The sequence below is a fragment of the Amblyomma maculatum genome, chromosome 2 (assembly GCF_055883805.1).
Source record: "Amblyomma maculatum isolate TAMU_Amacu chromosome 2, ASM5588380v1, whole genome shotgun sequence".
In the NCBI taxonomy this organism is placed as follows: Eukaryota; Metazoa; Arthropoda; class Arachnida; order Ixodida; family Ixodidae; genus Amblyomma; species Amblyomma maculatum.
This window is the reverse complement of record NC_139345.1, coordinates 14164173-14189131: the sequence shown is the minus strand read 5'-3', so window position 1 is coordinate 14189131 and position 24959 is coordinate 14164173. Positions and strand designations below refer to the sequence as shown.

Genomic DNA, 24959 nt, shown 5'->3' with positions numbered 1-24959 from the left:
CGCCCACCCGCAAGGGCCACGGCACGACCACGGAAGCGCACCAAACCGGCCCCGATGGGGTGGAGCTGTCCGACAGTGCGGCGACGCCCCGTGGGCAGCGGTTGCACGGGAACGAGAGCGTGATAAGGGACAGGCCTTTTCAGGGTTCCTTCCTATTTCAGACAGCATCTGTCAGGATACGAAGGGAACGCCGTTGAACAATTTTCGACCATCTCACTACTGTCAAAAACGAACGTAGACGTTCCGGCCTCGCCAAAAATCTCGGCATAAAATATCAGCAATTCGTTAGGGTGCATGCAAGATACGTCAAGCAAGAAACGTAACAAGAACAAGACGCAGTGCTTAAAGTCTGGCTCCATTGGAAGGGGGTCGCTAGTTACTAGATTCGTAGGCGCTGACATCGAGGCAGCCTAGTGATTCAAGCACAGCTAGGGCCGTTTCGCAGATCTTTTTATGCAAAGAATAGAAATCATTCTTCCCCGTCTCGGGTTTTAGAAAAACTAATAATGATTCTTAATAAGTCGCACTGAGAAACTGTCGACACGACAGTACGATAGATAAGAAATGTTCCGACTACCATGAAAATGATAAAAAAAAATAGTCGCCTGCTTCGCAGTATGCAGTCATCGTTCCAGCGTGGGTGGTCTCAGACCCCTCTTAAATATTCTTGGGTGGTCTCAGACACCCCAGATCCCGTGATTTTAAGACAAGACGACCAGGCCGACTTTCAGCGTTTGCTGCCGATGGTGGAAGCAGATCAGACGCACAAGGCTGCCCACAGATCAGCTGCTTGAAGAACGGAACATCGAGGCAAAGCACGCAGCCTCGCGGAATTCACGCGCGGTTGAAACGCCCGTCATTCTCGCATCCTACAGCGAACGAGAACGCAATCTCGCAGCGTGCATAGCAAAGCGACACGACGGGAAAGCGATCACGCACCTATGTATAGGAGCAATCAGCGAAGAAATCAAGCGACAGGTTTTCACAACATCCGCGCGGGAGACAATAAGCACCAGTACCAATCAACGCTCTCGGACAGAAATTGGGAAAAAGAGGCGCTCTCGTGAAGCAGGATGTTTTCGCAGCGTGCATGATCATCTGACGAATAACGGAAACAGTCACGGAACAAGCTAGTCAAATGTAATAACGTTGCAGCCCCATACGTTGGTTCACGATGCTCAAAACAACCGTTTTCCGGAACCTCGTTTTCTTTTTCTTTTTTTACAGGAAGGCAAATCAGGAAGAGAATTGCACTCGGAAAAAGCAAAAAAAAAAAAAGAAAAAAGGCCGAGTACTCGAATGTGATATGTGCTAACATGAACATGATTCAAGAATTGTAATGTATATACTGGAACAAGGACAATACCACCAAATGTAGCACGCAGCGCACGCGCGGCTAGCTCTCTTGTTCGTGTCCTCCGTGTATTAAACATAACGCTGGGATAATACAGGAGTGCATGTAATTTTTCCTGCGTGAATCTCTGAGGGTGTACAATGGGATATCGGGAGTAACGGGACGCGCCATGAGCCGAGGAGGGTCGAACTCGGGACCTTTCAATAGGACGCACGTCTGTGTACAGTGTGACGGTCCAAGCCTTGCGGCACTATGCGCGAGTGAAGTTTCCATACTGCTGAATGAAGAAGCAGCACGTTGCGACACAACAGCCCAGCGCAGTGGGTTGCGCAGACATCCCAGTCGCGCAGCGCTTTGCCATCCATTATCTTGCGGCGTTTTCCCGAGGTCAAGACGAAGAGCTTAGCACGCACTAGCGTTCGCAAGCAGCAACCGGCGCGGTGTTTGACCTTACATTTTTTATTTATTTATTTCGCAAACTGTCTGAGCTGTTACAGAATGCCAGTGAACGACTTACAACCTCGGTTACTGTGCAGGAACTTCTCAGGAAGACAATGCGCGAACGCAGTACAGCCCCTTCGCTCTCGCTCCACATGTGGTAATCCGCGCGAGACTATAGTTGCTCTTTTCAGCGTCGGTTCGCAGATACTCGTATATCACAATGCTAGGCACGAAATCATAAATGATCACGAGACGAACAGGCATCGTGCGCATGTGTTTCGCAGAGAATCCGTTCTCTCCGACGAAGGGATCCGCACACTGTACCGTATGTATAGACGTGCCCACGAAACTGGGACTACTTCTCAAGACATCCACGGCGCTGTCCGCCGCTAGCACCACTTCAGTTAAACATCTGGCCGCACGAAAAGCTTCGCTACGAAACGTTCACCAAACAGGCGGTAAAGACCGACGGAAACGAATTGTTCTAATCAATGATGAATGGCGCCACTACATCCATGCTAACCAGACCCTCTTCGTCGATATACACAGAGAGTCCGCCAAACAGACCGACAGCGATTCTCGGCTGCTGAAATGCAGTTGGTAACCGAAGACCTACACTCTTTGAAGTCTTCAGGCCGCGCGATTTGCCTTTATGCCGTGTATACGTACTTGTAAACTGGCCCAAGCTCTAAATTTCAGCAGGGTGCGGCTAGCTAGCCTCATCCTCAGTTTCCAGTGCCTTTGAGTGGGCAGTGCCGTTTTGTACGTGCTCGATTACACTACTAGGAAGCAAGCCGTGCCTTTCGACCAAGGGCCACAGGGCTACAACTTTGCGCTCGAGTCGCCACAGATTACAACACGTCATGGGAGAAGCATATCGCCAAAGCATCTTACAAGACGCGTCACTGTGCCGTACGGTTGTATAGCCGAGACGTTTTGTACGTACATTTTCTGGAGGTGTAGGAACGGCATGATTGCCTTGGGTCGTCCGTGTTTGCGGTCAACTTTGCAGTCTACGCGCGCAGCGATCGCAGCCTGGCGATGTCGGGCGGTCGGTCTGATCGCAATCGCAGGGCGTCTGAGAGCCCAGCGTCGTCCTACTGCTAGAAACGGCGCGATACGGGCGCTTGCCAAAAGAAAAGAAAACAAAGAAGCAGGCGACGATAAAGGTGGTCGCGCGCTAAAGCAGCGCCTTCAGAGGGCTCTCCCCCTGCCTTTACCGGGCGGGGAACCCGCGAGAGCAGAAACGAAGGAATGTTTTCACCCCGACACAAAGAGAGCGATAGAGGAGTGAAAGGCCGTTCGCCGCCTACTCCTATCTCAAGACTCGACAACAAGCCGGTTGAACGTCAGATATGCGACTCTCGTCGCCCGCGCAGGCACTATCGGCGAGCGTGCGTAAAGCGCCAGGACTGCGTCTACTGTCCACGCGGATACAGAAACCTTCGGATATTAGCGAAGAACGTGCGCGGATCCTGCTCTGACAGCGACGTCGAGAGAAACTGCGATGCTTACAGCTCTGGCACGTGCAAAGCGAATATATGCCTAAGGACGCACCGCGAATGTCAGAAAACCAGAAACGAAAACAGACAGAGCAGACTGACGTTGCTCCGAGCTGGCGAAGACATCAGCCAAAATGGCCTGCCACTTCCCTGTCTGCCGGGGAAACACGATATTACAGCACTACCCCATGGAGCCCATGGCGTGCGCAGAATTCTCCAGCGGGGCCGGGCATCAAGGATGCGCTCGCCACGGCCCCTGTCGGCAGGTCAGTGAAAGGCGAGCGAGGTTGCTCTCCTTGAGCACGCCGGCGAGAACGCCAACGGAGCAGCTAGGCCTTGGGTGCAGCCCTGACGTCTTTCAGAACCAAATACGTGAAACAAAATATTAAAAAGCAACGAGGGTCCACGCGTGCAGTGCACTATAAGTGACACGCGGTCCTGAAAGATCGGAGAAGAGCCGACCGGTCTGCACAAGCGAAGGCGGATGCAGCAGAACGAGCGAAATCTCCAAAGGGGCGCCGGAAGTGAGGCCTTGTACCCTTGGGATCGTGATGATATCGGGAGACACACGCGACAACGCGGCTCTCGGGTAAAAGCGCCCTGCAACCGGCTCACGGCCACTCGGCGAGAGCGTGCCGTCGTCGCCTGAGAACGACTTCGCGTGGAGCTTTCGTGATCATGACATCGCGCCTCCAGCCTTTGGAAGGCGAAGCTGAAAGTCGTGCATGGGCGAGCTAGCTCAACTGTCGGATGGCGCACCCCTGCTGCTGCGATAGAGCACAGAGCAGAACATGTTGCCGGGCTAATTGGTGCAATTCACGAGATATGACACGGTTTCGTCAAACGAACACATACGACTGTACAACAGATGAGAATGGCGCATGGTACGTTTGTACGGGGCCACTTGAATGCCGATGAAAATTGAAACCAGTTATCTGGGCACACCCACCAGGCTCCGAGGAAAGACACGAAGGATCCAAATCAATGTTCGCTTCAAAGTCAAGCAAGAGGCGATTAACTTGCGGATTACGATGAGATGGCGACAGCGAAAATATGTACCGATACTGAAAGGCGCCCTTAGAACGGCAAAGCGTTCAAACCACATTACGTAATAACCAGACTCGACGTCATATGTCTCGCTTCTGCAAACAAGCATTACGCGCCATTTGTTGTCATTTACTTTACGGGAACTGATCGGCCAAACTCGTCACAGTAAGTAAAGCAGCGTAACCTCCCGCGGGTACACCGGTGCACGGAAGAAGTTCGCAGCGCTTCTTTTTTTACAAACACCTTTCCAATAAGCGCTCACTGGGCGCCGCCATCTAACACAACTGCTTTTGCAGCAGTCCAGGGAGTTCGACGTCTCCCTCGCACGATGGAACGGTGCTAGTCTGGATTGCGAAAACCTCGAAGAACCTTCCTACACGGAGAAGGTTCTTTCTAATACAACAAAGTCTGGAATCTGACAGCTTCGGAGAACCTTTCAACACGGAGGTTCCTTCCAATACTTTTAGATACGCATATTGTGCGTGCGGAGCTAACACAACTACTCGTATTCACGAGCTGAACGAAACTTGAACGGACTGAAGGCGAACTCAGCGAAGATACATGAACATTGGACAAAATAAAGAACAAAAAACAGAATTATCCTCTTTCTCATTATTACTGCTTTCCTCTGGCGCTCACGGAGAGCTTCTGAAGAGGCCTGCAAGCCGAGCAAGATAAAATTTTCAACGGAGCCGGATAAGACGCACAGAGAAAGATAACAAGAAAGAATAAAACGCTGAAGACACCTGTTCCCTCTTTTCGCAATGTCTAGAACAGGTTATATCCAAAACGAAGTTAAACAATTGGAGTCGGGCAATGCAGTTTTTGTGAGTCGGTTCTGTACCTCCATGAGGAAAAAAAATAGAGTCAACGCTCGCTATAGAACTGCAGTAAATTGTGAAATGTATCAACTGTACTACTGCACTAAAAAAAAAAAAAAAAATAAGTAATCAAAGGGTCGAGTACGATTTCTTGCTTCGGACAAGCAAAATGGTCACCCTTGACTCGTCGACATAACGGCCCCGTATCTCGCGATTTCGGACTCACGTCAAAGACTAACATCGCAGTCAATGACGCTCAACGCGATCGAGCGCATCTGGGAGAAACGGAGTCTTTGTGCAGCACTGGAAGGAGTATTCAATGTTCGCACCAGGCGTGTTCGCTTTACCTGGGCCGGAAAATACATTCTCGGGATTGCAGTATCGCGCTGAAAAAGCAGGCCTACCCCAAGTCCTGCGCCACGGCCTATTTGCACAATAAGCGCGTAAAACTACTTCGCCAGAACCGCGGACGTCGAAACTCGCCAAGATTCCCGAGTGTCCTCTTAGCGGTCCTACACCACTCGAAGCCAGCGTCTCCACGAGTCTAGCGACGACGATTGGATGGCGAGTCGTACAGAAACTCGCCTCTTCTAGGGACGTTGCGTCGCCGCAGTTCAGCCAACCAGCTGCGTGCGAGAACATTTGGGGCGCGGCGGCGATAGAGAGCGCGCGAGAAAACTTGACCCACTGATGGGGCCCGCACAAGGTCGCGGGCTTTCCAGCTGCTGCTGCGCGCACGGGCCGCGTATTTTACGACATTCCTATCAGCGCACGTCAGGCGCCCACAGAGCGGCAGGGTACGTCGCAACGATCGAGTGCTTCGCCCAACACCAAGGGAATCACGAGTCGTGATTGGAATTGACTCGCGTTATGACCGCAGAGAGAAAGCAGTCGAGGAAGGAAAGAAAGCTTAGTACGTAACTCTCCACTTTCGGTGGTCACGCGTCTTCGGCGTGTCTAGGCAGCGTCAGTACCCTTTAAGGGAGTGTGACGGATTGTAGGGCTGCTGGGAGGGTGCATGCATTACCGCAACGTCCTCCTCCTTTCACGGCGAGATGGCTCCGCCACCATTCCCTCGGAAGGAGTCCTTATATGAGGAAATCCTTAGAAAGACACACTTCCCGCTAGAGATTGGCCACACAGGTGAGGCTGATGAGCGCTTAGTGAACTGAAATAATTCGGTTTGAAGCTTAATGCAGCTTAATACAAAGCTCTTAAACGGGCAATAAAAATATATCCCAAGGCGGGCAGATTATTGCGTATTGTGACCTGCATATACGAATCCTCAAATCTAAGACGAACTATACGAGGTTCGTGCCTTGTGCTCCTAGGGAAGCTATCAGCTTAGTCTTGTCAACGCCTCAAGGCATGCTAGTCTAGCAAACCATTTTTCTGAAGATCGCTACATCCGCTGCGACGATGAGAAGGAGTGGTCTTCAAACGCACGCAACTTGTGTGGAGTCGTAAAATGTATACAAGGGATCCAAAATATCATGCAACAGTAGCATTGCAGCCCATTTCATTTAACCTCCTATATGAGTACAAAACTGGACGCGCATTGCTCATCAAAGGGCGCGCTACGTTGTAGATTACCGCTTGTACGTTGGCTAACCACGCACTAAGTACGACCATAGACGGCCCCTGTGACTGAGTCGACTTTGGTCGATGCGATTTCTAGGTGGGTACAAGCCGTAACGAGTCAGGGCCTGCTCCGCCCAACTGCTGTCTGGCGCCTGTCGGCAGAGCTGTCGCCAAATATTGCACACACAATAGAGACGAACAAGCATCAGCTGGTTGAACGATTTCCCGCGGAAGCACGTGCACCGTCAACTGCAGACCGCATCTGTACATATACAGCTTCGCCATAGCGATCGAGAACTCGAATAAAGTCGCTAAATCCGGCTTGTGCGTGCCGGTGCCTCACGTACTGAACGATTATTGACCCATGCTGAAGAACTTTTTTGACAATAAGAAAGACGATTGATTGAAGAACTTTATTTCCCACCCAGAAGAAGGCGATCACCCCTGCCCCCGCACGTATAGGCCTGGAAGACGGGGGCCGCCGCGTTAAAGACGAAAGGTGATGGTGCATACATGTGGCACTTCGCTGAAACTTTTCAGAATATCTCCCTTGCAGTGCGTACAAACACTGAACACTACACTCTAAGAAAAAAGGGTGTGCGAAAGGGGTAAAAAGGGCATAGCATGGTCCTTTACCCCCTTTAGAAGGCCTTGGGGGTAACTTTGCACCTGCTGGAAGCAGGTCCCTATTCACTTACCCCCTCTTAGAAAATTTGCACCCTACTGCAACCCTACTTACCCTCTCTACCAGCGTTTGTGTGTTTGTGTGTGTGTTCGTGCCCCTTAGACAGCGGTGTGAATAGTTTGGGCACATGTCACGATGGGGCGCTCGTGCAGCATTCTGTCCCATCGTGTCTCGTTCCTGCACCGTGGCTTTCAGAGAGGGGACGCCTTTTGTGCCACCTTTGCCACCGTTTTTCTCTCGCGGCGTTTGGGTCCCTCTCCATGTTTACTCTCCCCAGTCAGGAACTGCAAGCTGCAGGTGTGTCCTGGTTTCTATGGGGTGACGTAATGACTGCAAAACTGCTTCTAAATTGTAATTAAGCAGCAGATACTTTTGTTTTGCTTGTGGGAGTAATGCTCTGGCAGTGCACAGCCTGTTTCAGGCTTATAGTGGAGCCACTCCGACTGCATAACGAACTGTCACGGGCCGTTCTGCAAACGTATTTCCTAAGCTGCTTAAAGGAAAGAAAAGGCGCAGTATCTGTCACACTTCTTGGTAGAATCCTGAACCACACCGTAAGGGGAAGCTTGAGAAGCTTCGAAGGAAGGTGGATTAAAAGAAAAGAGAGAAAGAGGTGCTGGTTGTGTTCAGCAACAAAATTATGCACATATTTGATTTTACCTGAAGCGCATACAGCTCGTTCGGCCGAAAAGGCATCGCCATTGCCATGGTCGTCGCCGAAACTCGCAACTCGTGGAAAAATATATGCTCTGTTTTATATTAAAATCTTGATAAAATCGATTCCTTATACAGCTTTCAGGGTGGTGTCATACCCTTTTCGCGTCACATTTAGCATCCATCTGCTAGTCATGTTGAAGGTTAGTTTGCGACAGAGATTGGAACCAACGACCTATGTACAGCTGCCGAAATCTTAACTGACGTTCGTGACGGCAGTACTTTCTGTAATCCTGAGTGTTACAGAGCAGCTAACCTGCGAAAAGTCAAGTATAAGAAATGGCTCACCAAGCTTTTGCGTAATCTTGATCATCTGGCAAGTATTGTCCTTATTAAGGCGCAGGAGCATAGAAAAGGAGGTCGTCATGCGCACGCCAGTTAAAGATTTGGGCGGCTCTACCTCCGTTTTTATGCCTTTCATTTTAAAGTTCGCCGTTCACCGAGAAGTGAGGCAGATAGAGCACCTTCCGTTCCTCCAAACAAAGCAAACTAAAGGCGTTAATCACATTGCCAAACTCTGCGTCTCTTAACGGCAAGAATTCGCGGAATGAAAACGCCGTGTTAAAGGTGCTATCGCGTCTACAGCTTTGGTGTCATGCTGGCTTGAAATTATTTAATTTTATAGCGTTAACTAGAGGCAGGCTGGTGGGCAGCTGAAAGCTGTGACACTCGAGGACAAATTTCATCAAAAGTTGATTCTTTCTACTAGTTTTTTGTTGAATGCGACCAGCTACACTGAAAATAAGGATTTCTTCACCCTCATTTACTGTACCGCGGAAAGTATGTCAGTCGGACATTCTAAGTTTACAAATGGACACACACACAAGCATGTATAATATATATATATATATATATATATATATATATATATATATATATATATATATATATATATATATATATGTATGCTTAAACTGAACATTAAAAAGACAAAGATCATGGCGTCTGCCCCTATCAAGTCCTGGAGCATCAATGGACAAGAAGTGGAAGCTGTGACAGATTTTCTCTTCTTGGGCTCCAAGATTACCCCGGAAACAGACTAAAGTTAAGTTAAATTGGTTCACAGGAAGGGAAAGGCGCAGTAACTGTCACACTTGCTCTGTGGACACCCGAACCGCGCCGTAAGGGAAGGGAGGAAGGTGGGAGTGAAAGTGGAAAGAGAGAAAGAGGAGCCGTAGTGGAGGGCTACGGAGTAATTTCGACCACCTGGGGATCTTTAACGTGCGCTGACATCGCACAGCACACGGACGCCACTTCGTTTCGCCTCCATCGAAACGCAGCCGCCGCGGTCGGGTTCGAACCCGGGAACTCCGGCACAGTAGTCGGGCGTCTTACCACTGCACCACCCCGGCGGGGCAGGAAAGAGACTGCAGCCATGAAATTGGGAGACGCCTGCTTCTGGGCAAGAGAGCCATGGCTAGCCTCGACCGCCTAGTAAAGAGCAGAGACATTAGTCTGCCAACCAAGATCCGTATAACTCGTGCTATGGTCTTTCCAGTTGTGATGTATGGATGCGAGAGTTGGACTGTGAAGAAGGCTGACCGCCGAAGAACTGACGCGTTTGAATTGTGGTGCTGGCGGAGACTCTTGAGAGTTCCTTGGACGGCCAGAACATCAAATCAGTCGATATTGTCGACCATAAACCCTGACTGCTCATTGGAGGGTCAAATTCTAAAGTTAAAGCTCAGCTACTTTGGTCATCTGATGAGAAGAGAGGAGTCGCTAGAGAAAGATTTGATGTTGGGAAAGTTTGAGGGTCACCGGAGAAGGGGTAGGCAGCGAACGCGATGGTTGGATGGCATCCTCGAGGCGCTGCAGATGAAGTTATGTGATGTTAGGAAGATAGTGGGAGACCGGAAAGCGGGGCGTAATATGGTCCATTATATATAGCCGGAAAGCGTGGCGTAATTTGGTCCATATATATATATATATATATATATATATAGCTAAAAATTTCGGGCAGAAATGGCATTTTTGTCGATGGTATGGTTCTTGCCAGATTCGATCAGAAGTCGGATGTTCCCATTGTATGCGGCGGCAATGCCGGTGCTATCGCTGAGGCAGTGGCTTGTCTTGCATCGCAGCAGCCGCATATTATGGGAACATTCGACTTCTGATCGAATCAGGCAAGTACGCCAAACAACTTTATTATTAAAAATACCAACGGCAAAATTCCATTTCTGTGCGAAATTTTAGCTGCGAGGATTTTGCGGTTGAGTTTGGAGGAGCATTCTACAGCGCGCTGGTAATTGTGCAACGCCCTGTGTATTCCTGGGTCTCCTCTTTTAGAGAGTTTTTTATGTTTCTGCAAACGACCTAACTGCCTGTCTGTGCTATAAATGCACTTTTCCACGGGCCGTCGGAATGCGGTAAATAACTCGTCTTGCCTCGACCAAGGTTTTCATTTGCTTGATCTTACTGTTCTACACACATGCTCGCTTCTTCATTCCTTTTTTTTTTTAATTTTCAAAAATAGGCTAATCAGTTTGGAAAGTGAAGAAAACAGAATGCGTACACCGTGTCGTATTGATCTGTATTAATATTGCAGGAGACGTTATTTTTGCATGTCATCATTCATAATTTTTTCATTCGTTCCGATTTCAGCAGGTTCTTTTAATTTTAAGGTGTACAAACTGCCCCAAGAGCTAGCTCTATTGTTCTTAGTTTACCAGGGCTCCTTTTTTTCGCTGTGCTTCGGCGTGTTTCGTACTTGCTGCACCAGGCTGTCGGGCGGTTCCAATCGCCACTTCTCCGGCGCTTTTGTGATGAAACACGACGCATGCATGTTTTCCGCCACGCCGCACACCAGGCACTTCGCGTTTTTCAATGCAGCACACACGTGTTTGCAGCAGCATTGTGCGACACCATGCCTTCGAGCATAAGTTGAGTGGAAAACTTACAAAGACCAGCTAGCTGGCTGCGGAGCCACGTACAGCCTGTGATACTTGCACGTGGTCACTTATCCTTTCTAGTTCCGAGAATTCAGGAAACTGGGCATTGATTCCTTCGCTCGCCGTATGACACAGCGCAAAGGTGACGCACGCTCTTTTGTCCTGATAAGCTTACCCCTTCAGTGAACATCAGAATTTTGGACACTGAATCTCAAGCGCCAATGATGGAGGTGGGGTAAGGAACAATCAGAAGAACCTGCTGCTCCCCGGAACTCTTTTCTTCACAGCATGAAGTCATTTTTCGCCGGACTTTCGGAAACCAGTTTGGCTGTAGCTTCCACAGCGCCTAGGCGGGGTACACAATACTTCATTGTGAACAATATGACAGGTCCCAGGGAGCCCAAAATGCGTGCCTCTTTTCGACGGCGAGCACATGGTGGCTCTGAACACATACTTTTCTCAAGGCTCCGTGGGGTCACGAGTCATTCCAGCAGAAGCGATGTCCTGTTCGGACGCGGAAGCATCGAGTGGTCTCAGTCTTATGCCTATGGGCTGCACTGCCCTTGAGTTGTAAATACTTGTATCATACTCAACATACAAATAGATATGTGCGAGCAAAGTCCTTCGTTGTCACTGCAGGGAACTACCCCCTGTAAAGACGTAATCTTAAATTAACTGACGCGGCAGAATTCTGTTAAGGGTACAGCTCACGACGACTCTGCAATCAGCGACGACGTGGAGCTTGGATAAAGCAAGAGGTACGCATCTTCTAGTGCTGCAACAGTCTTGGGCTGCCCAAAAGCAGCAGCGGAGGAGAGATCACGTTAGCAGATTCGCTGGGCCAGCGTTGAGAACAACTATGGACTTGAAAGGTTGCTGCTGCTGCGGTGGCGCCATGTACCAGCTTCGGACTCCATTACGCATGTCAATGATGGGCGACAGCAGCAGGTGCGGCGGCAACGGTCAACGTAAACCGGCGCATGGTGCTTGTAAGTTCCATTTTTCAAACTTTTTGCTGCCCTTATTGTGGGTTTAAGCCGGTACTCGTTTAATCAGCATGCGTCGCAATAGTGAGCACAGTGTTAAGTCCGAGGTTCGAGTGGTCCCAATCTCTATGATCAGCAGGCGTGACTGCATTTGAGTGACCACCCATACGTATAGCATGTGTTTCAGCGAAGGTGAACCAGAAGTTTTAAAACTGCTTTTTGTGATATTAAAGAACAGCGCAAGGAACAACACGGAAACACACACAATGGATGGACACTGCCGCTGACTATACTTCGTTTCACAAGATGCTTGCAGCACTGCGAAAGGCAGAGGCACCCCAGTGTAATCAGGATCACGCGCACTGCAATAGGCAATTGTGCTCCTACGCGGCTCTTGCCACCAAATTGGCGGGGGCAACAGTATAAAAGCACAATTCTCTATTATAGTGTGCAGGGGCGAGAGGCACTTCGGAGCACAATTGCAAGGACTCCTCTGCCTTTTGCAGTGCTGCAGATAACTTGTGAGACGAACAACAACTGAAATTTTATTACCGAGCAAAACATATATCAACATGCATAAAGAGGTGGAGCCAGGGCGATTACTATAGACTGTTTTCGGTGATCGCACAGCATCACCTTGGCTTCACACCTTTGTGCATGTTTATATGTGTAGTGCTCCGAAATAAAATTTCAGTTGTTATTGAGCGCCTGTGTCCGTCCATTCTTCTGTGTGTTTCCTTGTTGTTCCTTGCATTCTTATTTAGGCATACCTAAGTTTGGTCTAGTTTTGGGACATGTCCTTCAGAGTTATCTGGCGTTGAGAGCTTGCGTTGTTGATTACTGTGTCATACCCTTTCTCCTACAGTAAAACCGCTTAACAGAATCATGCACACAGCTTTGAACTTCAGGCCAGTTCGCGCAGCTTAATTTCATGTATCATAATGGACATTTTTGCAGTAGCTTCATGCAATTGCACAAAGCCCCCTCATCTACCATTTTTGATGACCATGCTTGCGAAAATGGAGGAGTTTTCTGAGCGTGATTTTTCACGAACGTCCCCTCAGTTATCGACGCCCTGGCCTGCTGCACAATAATGGACCTTTTCTCAGCTGCGCACCCCTCTTGTGACCGCCAGGTGAAGTACCCTTGACCGGACGGCTTACTTAGGTTCCCTCGCATATTTCCAGCAAACATTTTTTCACAATAGTTGAGTGGGCTTATTTTCTGAGCAGTAGTTGAATGCAGGGCTGTCATGTAGGAAGCAGGTCAAGTGCAGGGGAAAGGTATATCAGGGCGTGTCCACAGATGCCTAAAGCATATCACTACACATGCTAGCTGAAAGTAGCCCAGCACTTATATATACTGCTTGGAAAACAGGCCTGCACCACTACTGCGAAAGAATTTGTGCAGAAAAAATAGGAGCGATCCTCGGTAACCCACTCCGTCAGATGTTCCTCTCTTGGCGGCCACAAGAAGGGTGCGGTGCTGGAAAAATGTTCTCCATGCAAGAGAAAGCGCTTGCTGTATCTGCAGCCGCGATGCGGTTCCAACACGCTTCCATTTTTTTTTTTTTTTTTGCCGCGCCGCAGCAGTTTAGTCGCCGAGATGTTTCCATCGCTTGCATGTGTATACATTGTGAATGTGTCTATTCCCTCCACATCTCATTTTTCTCTCGTTTTTCTCTCACACAGGTTCCCTCAGAGTATGGATTCAACCACGACGATGACAAAACACTGCTCGGTTATCCTGCCATTTTCAAACGCAATAAAAAGTAAACCCTGCCTTCCGTTCTCATGTACTAATATCGGTGTGCAAACTGCACGGTGAATGGCTACACGGCCCGTCACAAATATGTCGCTCTAGCACGAAGAAACCAACATTGCGGAAGCGAGGGCGTCTGTGACCGGCTGACGAAGACATCATACATATTTTCACCAAACGTTTTTCTTCTGTATAGGGCGTATGTTAAGGCTATCTAATGTTGCAGCGGAGGTAGCATTACCACACATATGCCAAACGGAGTCGCTTGCGTTGCAAATAAAGAAAATGTATGTCTCGTATCGCTTCGATAGCGGCGATGTCTTGTGACTGACTGCACAATCAGTCGAAGTGTGGTTGTTTTCAAATTACTAGCGTACCAGTGTGCTCCTAGACTATATTTAGAAGGGCGCAAACATACCCTTCGAAGGAAAAGAACATTATCTTAAATGGGTGTAAAAAACACTATAATATGAATTAATTTTATTCCTCTGGGTGGTAATATTACCCTTCCAAACAAAGCATAAATATGAACGTAAAAGTGCAAAGTTACGCTCATTCATAGGGTGCAAACATGCACCTACGGGGTGCTGTAGTAAGCTCATTACGCTGGCATAAATGCAGACCCTGTGAGGGTAAGTTTACGCCTTATGATTAAGCATAAGCTTATTCCAGCTGGGAGCAAACATGCACCCGATTTTAGAGGATATTTTTGCACTTTCATGGCCTAACCTTTAGTCCTTCTGAGAAAGGGTAACGTTACTCCCCAGTAGCATATACTTGCACTTCACCATATGGCATAACGTTAGCCTCGTTGTAGCGTAAACTTTACCCCAGACACACTTAAGCCCCCGTCGAGGGTGTAACTTTGCACCCAAAGGGGCTCCCCAGTGCGTCAGTGGACTTACCCCCCTAAAGGGGTAAGATCACACCTTTTTTTCTTAGAGTGTACGTGCTTGCGCCGCGCGAAAGAAAGAAAGAAAGGAAAAAAAAAAAAACGATGCAGCCACATTCGACTCTATATATCAGTCCTCAGCTGCATGCATTTCATTCTTGTGTTTGCGTCTGTTTCGGTCCTGCTATCCTCTGCGCTTCAAGTGACACCTACGGTAGTTGAGGTAGCAGGGGCAAATATTTCAGAGGGACCAAGAAGGTCATTTCTGAACTTCACTTCCCACGGTCATTCGTGGTCAGGGTGGGGCGCTAAAAAAGAAAAGAGGACGCTAAAAGTTTGCAAATAACCGAACTAACGCAGTCTGCACATTGTAGACGATTAGGCAGAATGAAGTGCGAATGAAATCACTTCATCGGCCGCTTAGCAAGCCCAACAGAACGTGAATGAGCCCCGATGCGGTGGCTCAGTGGCTAGGGCGCTAGGCTGCTAAACACAAGAACGCGCCATCAAACCCCAGCCTCGACGGCTGCCTTTCCATGAAGGCGAAAAGCAAGGCGCGCCCGTGTGTTGTGCGATGTCAGCACACGTTAAAGAACCCCAGATAGTCAAAATTTCCGGATCCCTCCACTACGTCGTCTCAACTAGCCTGAGTCGCTTCGAGACGTTAAACCCTAGAAATCGAACCAAATCATACAGAACGTAGATGCTGTTTTGAAAGCTCGCGACTTCGATTCTGAGCTCGCCGCGTACAGCGGCCACGCGCAGCGTGAGTGTACAGAAAACCAGGCGAAAGATTGAGTGCCGCATTTATGCATTTCTCTCTGTCCTCTGTTTCGCGCTGTTTTATTACGAGGCTGTTGGCATTCTTGGTCATAGTTGTCGTGCTGCTTTCCTCGTATACCGACGGCAATAAATTTACACTGACGACGAAATAGTGTTCCACGAAAAAGCACAATACGCACGCCACAGTTGCACGTATCCGCCGCCTGTACTTGCTGCAAGTAAATAGCTAAATTTGCGAACTCATGGGGCTAAACCCATGAGTCTAGCCTCGGTCGTTCGTTGAGAACGAAAAAATAGATATGGCGCATGCCCTTTACAGCCTTTAAACTGCGCTTTGGACTGACCTTGTGCGAATTCGGCAACCGAAAGTGCTACGTAACTAGCAGCAGTTGGAAGGTTCTCTCGAGCAGTCGGACGAGCGGATCCGACCGCTGCTACGCGACTTCATTCCTCTCTAGCCATTCAAGGTCACTCAGAGGCTGCGTGTTCCACTTATCAGACGGGTAGTACAGAATTCGTTCACTTCTGAAGCTGTAAATCTGTGCAAAATAAAGGCGAGTTCCTGTCCTCATTTCTTAGCAAGTTGTGATCGCCTTGGAATCAATTTTTACTTTAGAATACAAGCGACAAGCAAAACATGCAGCCTGGATACTTTTGGCAAAGACGGTACATCCCAGGTCGTTTAGTAACGATAATTCGCAAGTACGGCGAAGGCAGCTAAGTGACTTGAAACCGCGAATAGATAGCTGATCAACGAACCTCCGGCAAAGGAATCCTCTTAGCACGGAGGTTCACGAAGATTCGCTCGTTTCCCAAGGTTTCCTCATTTAAACGCGCGCATCCTGTTTTCCAGCACACAGACTGCATAGCCTCGCATGCTGAAGCTCTTGCGTGCTCAGTGAGTGGTCATCGCGTCCTGCCAAGACCTCGGCCGGCCTGGCTGCGTCATTCGTTGCGCAATTGAAAAAAAAAAAAAAAAAAAAAAGTAGCACAGGTGCGCGCGTTAGCGGCGCGCAACGGCACGTTCCTTACCGGTAGCCGACGCTGAGGTGATGGGGCGAAATCGGATCCATTGGCATGTATCAAGCGAAATGCGGCGGTAGCTGCTGCTTCTCCGCCAGACGTGATGAACATAAAAGGACGACACCACCACCAGACTGCGCACAGATCGCAATCTCCCTTCGTAGCCCGCTGCCGACGTCCCACAAGCAATAAACGCGAAGAGGTTACGGAACCGCTGCACCTTTCTTTCCTTCCTTCCTTCTTTCTGGATTGTTCCTCACGCTTCTTCCTTCGTTTCTCCTCCGAAGACTTGCCTTCCTCGATCGTTGCACCAACTCCGACACGGTAGAGGCGCGTACAGTTGCGAGTTTAAAGAGCACGATATCCCCCCTAGATGTGATGTCCTGCCCAAAGAGTATGGTGCGCGGGGGCTGCAATGAGCAGGTCCCTGACGCCGAAACCACCGCCGGCGCTGACGAAGCTTAAAGTAAGTCCTCCCCAACTCCTCGCGCACGTGACGTCGGAAGATGGCGTAGATTCTTTGAAAACCGCTCGAAAAGCCGGCCTCCCATGGGGCGGCAAAAAGGCGTCCGCTGAGAACGCGAAAAAGAAACGCAAGAGAAAGCTGGTTGCCAAAAAACAAGGGACCGCGCGTCAGCCCCTGCGGGCCAAGGAAGACAATGCGGAGTCCCTACCCTCCCACGATGCCGCGGTTTGTTAGCCGAGGCGCCCCACGGCGAGGGAGGTGAGCATCCTTCACGAAAGGCATGCGAAGCAGCACGCCCGTGACGACGAGGTGCACCCTGAGGCCTAATTGCACGCCAGGTGGCGAATTGTCGCACGTTCGAAACGCGACATGTGACGCGTGCTCTGGAGAGAAGCCACGCGAAAGGGCAGCTGGTGGGCCGTTCATCTCCCGGCATATATACCGCGTTTGCTAAAATTATAGACCAGAGCCAGAAACGAGCCAGAAGCGGAACTTAGATAATGTGACAATGGCACTGGCCTAGCTGTAGGTGGGAAAGCCCACAGCAACTGAGAATTAAGTCTAACACGCTCTCAAAGCAAATGCACAATGCCGGCTCAAAGAGGAACTTGACGGAAACTTAACGATTGCTGGATGATTGTGTCATCATGCACTCGAACCATGAAGATAAAAATAAAAATGCACAGAATATTGATGAAAGACAGGCGGGAAAACAGCGGCGAGGATGTTTCTTCTCTTCCGCGGCCTGGCGCCGCTCACAGATGACGCGATGGGCGGCGAACAGGCTGTATGTACCGCAACAATAGCGGGACTGATTTGGCGGCTCTTCAGCCACATCCTTCTGAGAAGTCATCAAGACGACTTCGTGCCATGTTTTTTACCAGTTGTTCCGGTCCAGCGGAAAGCTAAACATGACTTTCCTCCATAAATCAACGCTTGTACTGTGTTCAAATTAGTTCAATGATGGTACCGTCAGTGTCGTCAAGGCATATTAAGGTTCGTCATCTGCGATGACCCGCTTACAGATATCATGACATGACCATAATTTCTGCAGCATTGACTGCACGATGAACCGTGGCATAAAAGGCGTGTGAGTATTATTTCGTAACTGTTCCAGTTATATAACGTTTCCTTTCCGGTTAGAGAGAATGCACATGCCTGAAACTTAAAGGTGGGTGGCCCTCGCAGGACCCACGCCTATTGGGGAGCGTCTCATTATAATCACCTTTACCCTTTCATTGAACTAAAAAAAAAAAAAAAAAGCAAAATCAAGGCGTTCTATCCCAACGTTCTCAAAGCTGCGGACCAATCCGAGAAAGACATCGGGCAAGCAACGTGCCGGAGAAGAGGCACCACAACCTGGCGTTCGGCCCATTTGAAGAAGCGACCGCGCGGATGTATTTACCGCTCCGCTAGTGCGTGCCGATATGCCGCAGACTCAAGGAAACGGACTAAGCCCTTCGCTTCATTGTGATAACTGCGCATATTGCATGGAGGAGGACCTTATCTCTCCTCACCGTCGGCTGCATTCTTTTGTCATTTGCCCAACGCGCACCAGCCAGCGGTCGTAAACAAAATTCACATCGAAGTGCTGGGAACTGTTGTACTATCATCACGAAACCCTCAGAAGGTAACTAGCCAGCAAATAAAAAAGGAGAGAGAGAGAGAGAGAGAGAGAGAGAGAGAGAGAGAGAGAGAGAGAGAGAGAGAGAGAGAGAGAGAGAGAGAGAGAGAGAGAGAGAGAGAGAGAGAGAGAGAGAGAGAGACGTGTTTTCGTCGTCTGGAAGCCACACAGCGCTGGCTTGCATACGGTCTTCTGAATCCGCACAAGAGCTCCGTGAACAGCAGAATACCAACCGTTGGCATCGATTCATTTTGTTTCATGCTCGTATGGTTCCCGTCACGCACTATGCGCTCGCAACAGTAGATCGCCATAGAGATCAGCGGACATCGCAAGATGAACGCTTTGTTGACAACACTGCAGTGCGAAAATGGAGGGGTGAGGCTGATAAAAACTTTACTGCGAATAAGGGTGAAGGATTGAAGGAAGTTATCTAGCGTGCCGCAGGCCTTGGAGACCTTTGGCGACGCCGGCCCATTGGACGGCCTTGGACTGAATGTCCAGGTCATCGCTGAACCTTAGCTTATCTCAAGCTTCTTTAGAAGGATCAGGAAAGAATTCTGAGGGAGGCTTGTGGACTTTGCACGCCCAGATCATATGATCGAAGTTGTCATTCTCGCCACAAAGGCGGCAGAAAGGATTCATATCCTTATTTATGAATTTTGATATTTAGTTTGGGTTGAGGAGGGTCCCCGTCTGAAGCTGTCTCCATATGACTTGCTGGTTGCATACGACGAACTGTCTACGTCAGCCCTGAGCCGATGGGCGCGTGCGAACAGTGCGTACAGCTTACCACGTCCCTCTCACTCATGCACGCTGGAAAAAAGAAAAAAAAAAACGAAATTAGACAGCTAACCCATGCTTTCCAGATGAGCGTTCCCACCCGGACTGTATAGGTATACGTGCATGGCTCTATACGCCGCCACAAAAGCGTTGTCTCTAAAGCAGCAGTGACCAAGCATGGGTTTGTCTGCAGAGCAGTGCACAGTTCAAGTACTCCAAACACAGGTGGACGCAGACAATGCTATTTATTGCTGCAGATGACACTGCTGCCTTATTTGGGAACCAGTCGAGACATGCGACAGAAAAACGAGCTACTGAACAGAGCTACTGAGCATAGTTTCCTTTAATAGCATGGAATTAAGAGTCTCGCCTATCCACCGACCGGATCCAGCTGCGCGCGCGCGATGACCGCGAAGATAGCGAAGGAGGAGTTTCAAATCGGGCAAGGTTGCACGTGACGAGTAGAGATTGTGATTACCCCCCCCCCCCCCCCCACCACCACTCCTGATGCCACACATACATACACACGCACAAAGACGGCGCACCTTGGCAACGTTAACGGCCGCAAGACCGAGACCGAATAATGAGGTCGACTAGTCACCCAACGGTGCACGCCGCATATGGGGCGTCGCCACGTCCAGGCGGAGCACTGCGGGTAGCGCCGCAGTGCAAAAGCAGGCCGGTTCTGCCGTTACCACGCGGAGACAGCGAAGAGAACCGGCCGCCGCGAACATGTTCAGACAGTGCACGTCGTGATGCAACTCAGCCCTATATACAGCCGCCTCCCGGCAACGCGGCTTTAGAAAACCGGAGCCGACCGGCCGCTCACCACTATCAGCAAGAGAGCAAAAAGACATGGACACACGAACATGCGCGCACTGTACGACGAAGGCAAATAAAGTAAGTTCGATGAAAGAGAGCGGTGCGTGGAAATGCTGCCGCGTTCTGTCTGCCGGTGCTCTCTCTCGGATGAGTAGCTGCATAACGCTGCTATTTTGCGCGGAAAGAACCTCCACCACTGTCGCACACCTCGGCCCTACCCTCGCACAGGTGGGGTGAGTAACCCCCCCCCCCCCCCCCTTTTCTTTTTTAAAGGAATTTCGTTATATAAAAATTATATCGTTATTGCCGCATGCGCCTGCGAGTGCAGCTTCTGTCGGGTGGATGGCGTGAAGTCCAGTTCACCGTACACCCCGTACAAATGTGCCGGTGCGGACATAAAGCAAGGCACCACATTCACTTTTAACATTTTTGACGGATCGCCAAACTTCCGGAGGTAGAAACTTCAGGCTGATAGCGAACGTTAAGGCCGAACCACATAGCAGCGTTTCTTCAGCGCCGCGGCAGCGTCTCGGCTATCGGCGTCGCCGGAGGCGCAATTCTGGCGCTTGAAGCGAGGCGACGCTGAAAGACGCAGGTATCTGGCTGTGCCAGATCTCAGCGTCGACGCCGGAAATGATTCGCAGGTGGGGACCAATGACAAGCCATGCATGGGAAGCTGCAGCACCCACCGGTACAGGCGCAACTCGTTTCCGCGAAAGCAAGAGCCCCTCTTTTGTCCGCGTGCAGGCCTGTATCTTTGTTCCCCTTGCCTCCCCCACCCTCTCCAGTAAGTTCCCCTCGTCGCTGAATAGGACGATTTTAGACGTTAAAAGATCCCCAGGTGGTCGAAATTACTCCGCAGTTCTCCACTACGGCTCCTCTTTCTCTCTTCCCCTTTCCCTCCCACCTTAATCCCTTCCCTTACGGTGCGGTTGAGGTGTCCACCGAAGAAACAAGTGAGACAGTTACCGCGCCTTTTCTCTGCCTATAAATCAATCAATCAGGACGATTTTAGCTACGGACGGGGGACAATTATTCGAACTTCCAGGATTCCCCCATGCCTTGGCTTGCAGACGCCAGTTCGTACGCCGTCATGCGCTTGACCACCTTTTTTTCTTGTGCTAGGACGCTTTTGGACGGTTAATCTTGTCTTTCCATGATTTTCTCGAATTCAACCGAATTATGATGTATGCTGCTCAAGTTGGTAGGAGCTTCACAAAGTATAAAGCTCCGCTTTAACGTATGCCTGCATGGCTTAGAATTAGCGTGTCTGGCTCGGGGTTCCAAGAGTCCCAGTAGGTTCGACCACCATCTCAAAAGAGTAGCCCAGGATGGCATCTCCTGCCAATTCGGTCATGACACGTGGTCTCATGACGTCACATAAACCGCTGACCAATCAAAGCACGGTCGTGTGACTTGTCAGAGGCAAGCGCTCGTGAGGGAGGACCGGATAAACGCGGGCAGACAGACACAGGGGCCTTTTCGGCGGAGCGAGTGCTAGCGCACTGTCCATCACCGATGCGATGCGGCCGTCAAAAGTAAACGAGAGGCGACTCTGTCGAAATTTATTTCTTCGAATTCAAAGCGCAACGGTGCGCGTTTATTGGTGCAGCATGTAATTCGGACAGTGACAATTAAGGACTCACGAAACGGGGGTGAAGAAGGTGTTTTTTTTTTCCCCCGCTCAGCTCGCCTTCTGTTTAATTTTGACAGAACCTGTACATTGGAGCAGCATTTGTTGCCTGCCGTGTTGTTTTTAACTACCCCGCGAAAGGAACCTCCAGTCTGATAAAAGAAAAATTATAAGGACACTGCTGCACCGAATATGTAGTCAAATAATTAGCTGCGAGTGACCGAGTGTTCTTCTTCATCTTCGCAATTACACGCGGCTCTCGCGCATAACGGGCGGGGCAAACTCACGCGAAACTCGGCTCTGACCCGCGTAAAAAAAAAAAATAATAATAAAAATATACACCCGACAAAAGCATTTCAGCTAGCACGCGCACATACGACACGCGGTAGGGCTCAAAATCAGCCGTGGCAGGTGGTGGTGGTGGTACAAACTTTATTCATTGAAGGCCAAAAAATTAAAAAAAGTAAAATTATGTTGCCGCCGTTCCGTGGGTGGCCTTCCGGCTGCTGGTCGTGGCCTCCAGGTCACGCCTGGCGGCGACTTCCGCTGCCCAGGTCGTAAGCCGCTGTTGAATATGCGGCTCCGAGCTGGCCAAAGCAGCCTCCCACAGCTGCGGGCTGTTTATTTGCCAGGAGACGGGGGGAAAGTGCGCCGGACAAGAGTAAAGAATGTGAGCATAGTCTGCTCGGGGAGAGCTGCAAAGCGTGCATTGGGGCGAGAAGGCACCGGGGTGAATAAGGGCAAGGCGTGCAGGGGAGAGGAAAGTGTGGGCCTGTAAATGGCGCCACGTATTCTGTTCGATTTTAGATAGGGACTTGTGAGGGGGAGGGAGGGATAATCGGGAGTTGCGGTAGTGGAGGGTGATGTCATGGAAGGTGAGGAGGGAGTCACGCGTGTCCATCCCGGGGTGGAGGGGGCCAGCTCGGTCGGTCATTTCGCGAGCGATAGAATTTGCCGCCTCATTTCCAGGGTGCCCCGCGTGAGCCGGAACCCAAATTAGTTGGATAGATCGGGAAGGGGGGGAGGAGTGCTTAAGGATATTGAGCGCAGAGGAAGAGATTCTACCCTTTGCAAAGTTGCGGACTGCGGTCTTAGAGTCGCTAAATATGAAAAGGGCTGGTGTGCTGGCAATGGCGAGGGCGATGGCTGCTTCCTCTGCGGCAGTGGAAGTGAGAGCATGGATAGTGGCGACGGAGAGGGGGGCTCGTGTATTAGAGACAGTGGCCAGGGCATAGGCGGGATGCGAGAGGTAGGGTGCCGCATCAACATACACGGCGTCAGACCGTGTACCGTACTGGCACCAGAGGGTGGAGGCGCGGGCAGATCGGCGAGCGGCATGATGCTCAGGGTGCATGTTCTTGGGAAGGGGCTTGACAGTGAGCATGGAGAAGAGGGAGCTGGGCAAGGGATGGGTGACAGAGATAGGGGAGACAGGGGTCAAGCGAAGGGAAGTAAGAAGGGCTCTACCAGGGGTGGTGCGAGATAAACGATCGAGTTGTGCCACGCGATGGGCATCCACAAGTTCTGAAAGAGTATTGTGGACGCCCATCGCTAGTAGACGAGAAGTGGGGGTGGAAGTGGGAAGCCCGAGAGCCGACTTATAAGTTTGGCGGATGAGACAGTTGACCTTGTCTTCCTCGGTACGAGACAGAAAGAGGTAGGGGAGGGAGTATACAAGGCGGCTTAGCACAAAGGCCTGAACAAGACGACGGAGGTCGTGCTCGCGCATGCCGTAGTGTCGGTTAGCGACCCGTCGGATCAGCCGTACCGTCTGCTGGACGGTGGTAGTAAGGCGGGAAAGGACAGTAGTGTGTTTGCCATTGGATTGGAGAAAGAGACCGAGAATACGGATGCAAGAGACAGAAGGGATGGGATGTCCGTCGATAGTGACGTTAAGGTTAGGAGATGAGGTTGGAGCTATGCCTCGAGCCAGGAGGAGCAGGACCTCCGACTTGGACGGGGAACAAGCTAGCCCGACCGTGCGAGCATAATCGGCGACCGTTTTAGCGCCTGCCTGGAGAGCTGCTTCCATCTCACCAAGATTGCCGGTAGTCACCCAGAGGGTGATATCATCAGCGTAGAAAGCATGGGAGAGGTTAGGAATGCTAGCTAGAGCACGTGCCATCGGAAAAAGGGTGATGTTGAAGAGAAGGGGAGAGAGAACAGAACCCTGGGGGGTACCTCGATTTCCAAGAGGGAAAGTAGGAGAGGAGAGGGTGCCGAATGAGATCTCAGCCGTGCGATGGGCAAGAAAAGCCTTGATGTAACTATGGATTCGGGAGCCCACGTTAAGGGTAGAAAGGGCGTCTAGGATGGCGGTATGGAAGACATTATCAAATGCTTTTGTCAAGTCCAGTGCCATGATCGCGCGAGTGCGCTTGGCGTGAAGAGGGTGAAGGACCTCTTCGGAGAGCTGGAGCATGACATCCTGTGTAGAGAGGGATGGGCGAAAGCCGAACATCGAATCGGGGAAGAGATGGTTGTCCTCGAGGAAGCTCTGTAAGCGGTCTAGAACGACGTGCTCAAAGAGCTTACCGAGACAAGAGGTGAGGGAAATAGGACGGAGATTTTGAATGTCTATGGGTTTGCCGGGCTTGGGGATGAAGGTCACCTTAGCGTGGGTCCACTCAGAAGGCAGGGTGCCTTCGTGCCAATGTTTGTTAAAGAGGTCCGTAATGGCCTCTAGGGATGATGTGTCCAGGTTACGGAGGGCCTTATTAGAAATTTGGTCTGCTCCTGGTGCGGAAGTGGTGCGGAGCTTATGTAGCGCCGCACAAACCTCCCCCAAAGTGATATCTGCGTCAAGCGCAGAATTAATGGTGCCGAAGTAAGAAGGGAGGGGGGACGGAGGGGAAGTGCAAAGATAGCGATCTCGGAGTGCAAGAAGGAAATCGGAATCGGATAGCGGTGAGGATTGCAGGAGGCGCGTCACATCCCTGCGTTGCGTGGCCTTGACATGCGACGGGTCAAGGAGGGCACGTAGGAGCGCCCACGTATCCCTCAGCCCGAGATTACCGGCCATGCGGTCGCATGTCTGGCCCCACTGCTGCCTGGTGAGGTATGAGCAGTGCTCCTCAATTTCCATACCCAGGCGGGCAAGGCGGAGGCGTAGTGAGCGATTGTGTTTTTGTGAAAGCCAGCGGCGGTGCAGGG

General features: G+C 50.4%; 1 protein-coding gene across 7 annotated transcripts in view; it reads right to left on the bottom strand.

Moving 5' to 3' along the window:
• Nucleotides 1-24959, bottom strand: part of Ndae1 (Na[+]-driven anion exchanger 1) — a 239355-nt gene that overhangs the window by 98065 nt on the left and 116331 nt on the right. Inside the window, exon 1 of one of the 7 annotated variants that reach the window (XM_084593298.1) lies at nucleotides 16491-16956. The exons of the other annotated variants lie outside the window; for them this stretch is intronic. Coding sequence (XP_084449424.1) covers nucleotides 16491-16537 — 47 coding nt within the window. The 5' untranslated portion in view covers nucleotides 16538-16956. Of the gene's footprint in view, nucleotides 1-16490; nucleotides 16957-24959 lie in introns of those variants that run through there. 7 annotated transcript variants of the gene reach the window in all.